This window comes from Notothenia coriiceps, unplaced genomic scaffold (genome assembly GCF_000735185.1).
Source record: "Notothenia coriiceps isolate Sejong01 unplaced genomic scaffold, NC01 NC01_scaffold00007392, whole genome shotgun sequence".
NCBI lineage: Eukaryota > Metazoa > Chordata > Actinopteri > Perciformes > Nototheniidae > Notothenia > Notothenia coriiceps.
The window spans coordinates 693-3,963 of record NW_011340093.1 but is presented as its reverse complement, the minus strand read 5'-3'; the positions used below and the strand labels follow the sequence as shown (position 1 = coordinate 3,963).

General features: G+C 42.2%; 1 protein-coding gene across 1 annotated transcript; it reads right to left on the bottom strand.

Moving 5' to 3' along the window:
- Window positions 1-1,183: 1,183 nt before the first annotated feature.
- LOC104944049 (single-minded homolog 1-A-like) lies at window positions 1,184-2,482 on the bottom strand. The gene is made up of 3 exons (XM_010769519.1): window positions 2,271-2,482; window positions 1,888-1,994; window positions 1,184-1,335 (listed from the first exon to the last, which is right to left on the bottom strand). Exons 1-3 carry the CDS (start codon window positions 2,420-2,422, stop codon window positions 1,184-1,186), a joined length of 411 nt encoding a protein of 136 aa, XP_010767821.1. The 5' UTR covers window positions 2,423-2,482.
- Window positions 2,483-3,271: the final 789 nt, after the last annotated feature.

Genomic DNA, 3,271 nt, shown 5'->3' with positions numbered 1-3,271 from the left:
TTCTCTGCGGTCCTGCCAGACTCTCATCATACTGCTTCCCTGGTGGCTCCCACAGGATTGTTGACATCCTCGTGGATTAATCATCTTATTATAGACACATGCATTTCCAAACATTTGGACTACCTATGTTGTAAATGTATTATCTCTTCGATTTACACACGGCATCTATTGCACGTCTGTCCGTCCTGGGAGAGGGATCCCTCCTCTGTTGCTCTCCCTGAGGTTTCTCCCATGTTCCCCTTTAAACTGTGGGTTTTCTCTGGAAGTTTTTCCTTGTACGATGTGAGGGTCAAAGGAAAGAGGGTGTCGTGTTGTCATACTGATATTCTGAACAAACTGTGAAGACCACTGAGACAAATGTAACATTTGTGATATTGGGCTATATAAATAAACATTGATTGATTGATAGTACTCCATCTTTTTGTGAAATGCAGAGATACATCTGACACTTGAGGCACTTGATGTATGTGTTCCCACTGCATCCGTCTGCCATGAACCCTACAGAAACCTACGTGTTAGTTTTGTGTTGTGTAAAATGGGGGAAATAAAAAGTGAGCAAATCCCCGTGTCCTCCTCAGAGGACATTCATAACAACATTTAGTTTTAGGTCAAATCATTATTACATTGCTCTGAAACTCACTACACTAACTCCTAAGATGTTCCCTTACTATCATTAATTAAAATATTGACCTCACAACACTAGGTAATTACAACATTACAAACTTACCATTTCTCTTTCTATAAATAGTGCTTGTGTTGATGGACGCCATTTTGAAATACAATGAGATTATCTTTTTCAAAGCCACACCCCCACATATGTGATATGTTTGAAAAGCCCAGGATGTCCTCTGTGGAGTACACTTGGACTGTATGAATATACTGTATAGCTGCTCCACAGAACTAAAACAACGGAGGTATTTTATGTCAACAATCAAACTAATGGCACAGGTATTTGTGTGGCACACTCCTTAGTTGCCATCGTTGAAAGATACAACTAATTACAGCAATGTTTCCTTGAATTAAAACATGGTGCAGTCCTGGCACAACATGTCATCTCTGAGAAAAGAAGCACTAACACCAGAGGTAAGACACAAACAAAACAATACAGTTTGTCTCAAGTCCACCTGAAGCATCTCTGAGTGGTGTTCAGTCATGAAGAGCAGCAGCATGCAGGAAGAGAGACTCACGTGAGGACATAGTTGACGCTGACGATGCAGTGAGGGCGGGACGAGCGGCTGTTGTGAACGATGGTTGCATAACTCTGAACCCAGACCCAGCCTCCAGGCTTGGCCAGGAAACGGTAGTACTTAGTGGTGACCTGACCTTTCACCAGCACTGCAACGCCAAAAGAAACACAAGACACCAAATTATTACTGGGGGGGGGCGGTCATGTAAAATGACATAAACATTTTGAAATACAGCAAAAGGAAATGAGACAGATTAGAACACTATGCTAAGTTTGTTTCATTTGATCTATGGCATCGTGAATAGCTATAAATGAGCTGTTTTATATGAACGTATGGAGGTTCTATTGCCTAATCATTAAAAAAGAACAGCTGCCGGTCCAGCCTGACACCCACGTTATTGTTTTTTTTAAGTTGTTGACATTTACCTGGATCGATCTTTGTTATTTACTTTTATCATTTGGATTGTAGTAAATGTATTATATTGTTTAATGTGTACAAAAGACACATATCAGTCAGTCCGTCCTGGGAGATGGATCCCTCCTCTGTTTTTATATTCAAGGTTTTTTCCATTTCTCCCGTTAATTGTGAAGATTCTTTGTCAGTTCTTCCTTCTTGTTAGGGTCTAAGGACAGAAGCTAACGTGTAACGTGTGTGTGTGTCGATAGAGGTTTTGTAGGAAGGTAAAACAAACCTAACTCACACAAGTGATGAGCACATCTCAGGTGGAAGGAGTCACAGCTGTGCACATGATGGTAGAGGGTCTTCTCTATTAGATCCTGAGGCTCGTAGCCTGTCAGCTCTGCAACCCTGAGCCACACACACACACACACACACACACACACACACACACACACACACACACACACACACACACACACACACACACACACACACACACACACACACACACACACACACACACACACACACACACACACACACACACACACATTAACATGAATCCTTCCCACATTTACAAGTACACACTTTCACATACAAACAAACAAGCGTAAGAAGTCCTACCCAGACAAACTGTGTGTAACCACTGCAGGCGGACACACCAGCGTGTCATGCAGGACGTACCGTGAGTCGAGGAAGATGAGCTTCATGTCCAGGCTGGCTCTGAACATGAACATGTTGGAGTGCAGTTTGATCTCAGTGACAGCGCTGGGGGGGAGCGAGTGACCCACAGCCACCAGCCCCACGTTCTGATAGCAGCCGTCAAACGGAGACATGTCCAGGCTGTACTGACGGATCTTCAGGTAGCCGCTGCAGTGGATCACCTGAACAGTTCCCAGGTGGAGACAGAATGGATAAATATAAACACATACATGTTTAGGCTGCCTTTAGATCCTATTCAGAAACACAGCAGCAGTATGCCTGACATTGTGACTTCTTCTTGGTCGTGTTGCCCAGGCCAGTCTGGGGAATCCTGACAATGACAATTCACCTGTACTCTACCTGTGCAATAGTAGGGTTTCAGAGGAAAAAGGTCAGCAATTATACTGAGTTTGACTTTATTCTCAATATTCTGACTTCATTTTTGAAATGCTTATTAAAATAGAAATCTTCTTTCCCACTTATTCCTGCCTCACATACTAGGTTTTTTGGAAAAACAACTAAATGTGCTAAGCAAACTAATCTGCCAAGGCACTGTCTTAGCGGACAATTAGTTCACCATGTAACCTGAGATTGACTAAAAAATGCACAAATAAGACGGATCTTCACAAGGATTGAACAACCATCGGCCTTTAACACTGGTGTGAAAGGATCAAAGGATATCAGGCCACTGCTGTCTGCAGAACCAGGATCATCTCTATTTCCTAAAGTGTCCATAATGCCAACCTTGTCCATTCAACACTTTTATCCGAAGCAGACACATATGGATATTATGCTTCCTACTTTTTAGAGACATTTTAGATTGTTGCTATAAAATGTACTGAATGCAATGATGCTCTCCAGTTTTTATTCTAAACACCACTAACCCTACCTTCAGGTCAAAATGTGAACATTGCACGGAAACGAGCACGTCATATAGTAAAAACAGCAAAAGTATATTGATGTTCATTCTATTGACAACTGCA

Bases quoted from the DNA above. Each gene is read 5' to 3' on its own strand.
- LOC104944049 (XM_010769519.1), bottom strand. From the start codon at position 2,422: ATGTCTCCGTTTGACGGCTGCTATCAGAACGTGGGGCTGGTGGCTGTG. The intron at 1,995-2,270 runs GTACGTCCTGCA...TGTGTGGCTCAG, and splicing joins CTCATCTTCCTCGACTCACG to GGTTGCAGAGCTGACAGGCT. The intron at 1,336-1,887 runs GTGAGTTAGGTT...TTGGCGTTGCAG, and splicing joins GAGATGTGCTCATCACTTGT to TGCTGGTGAAAGGTCAGGTC.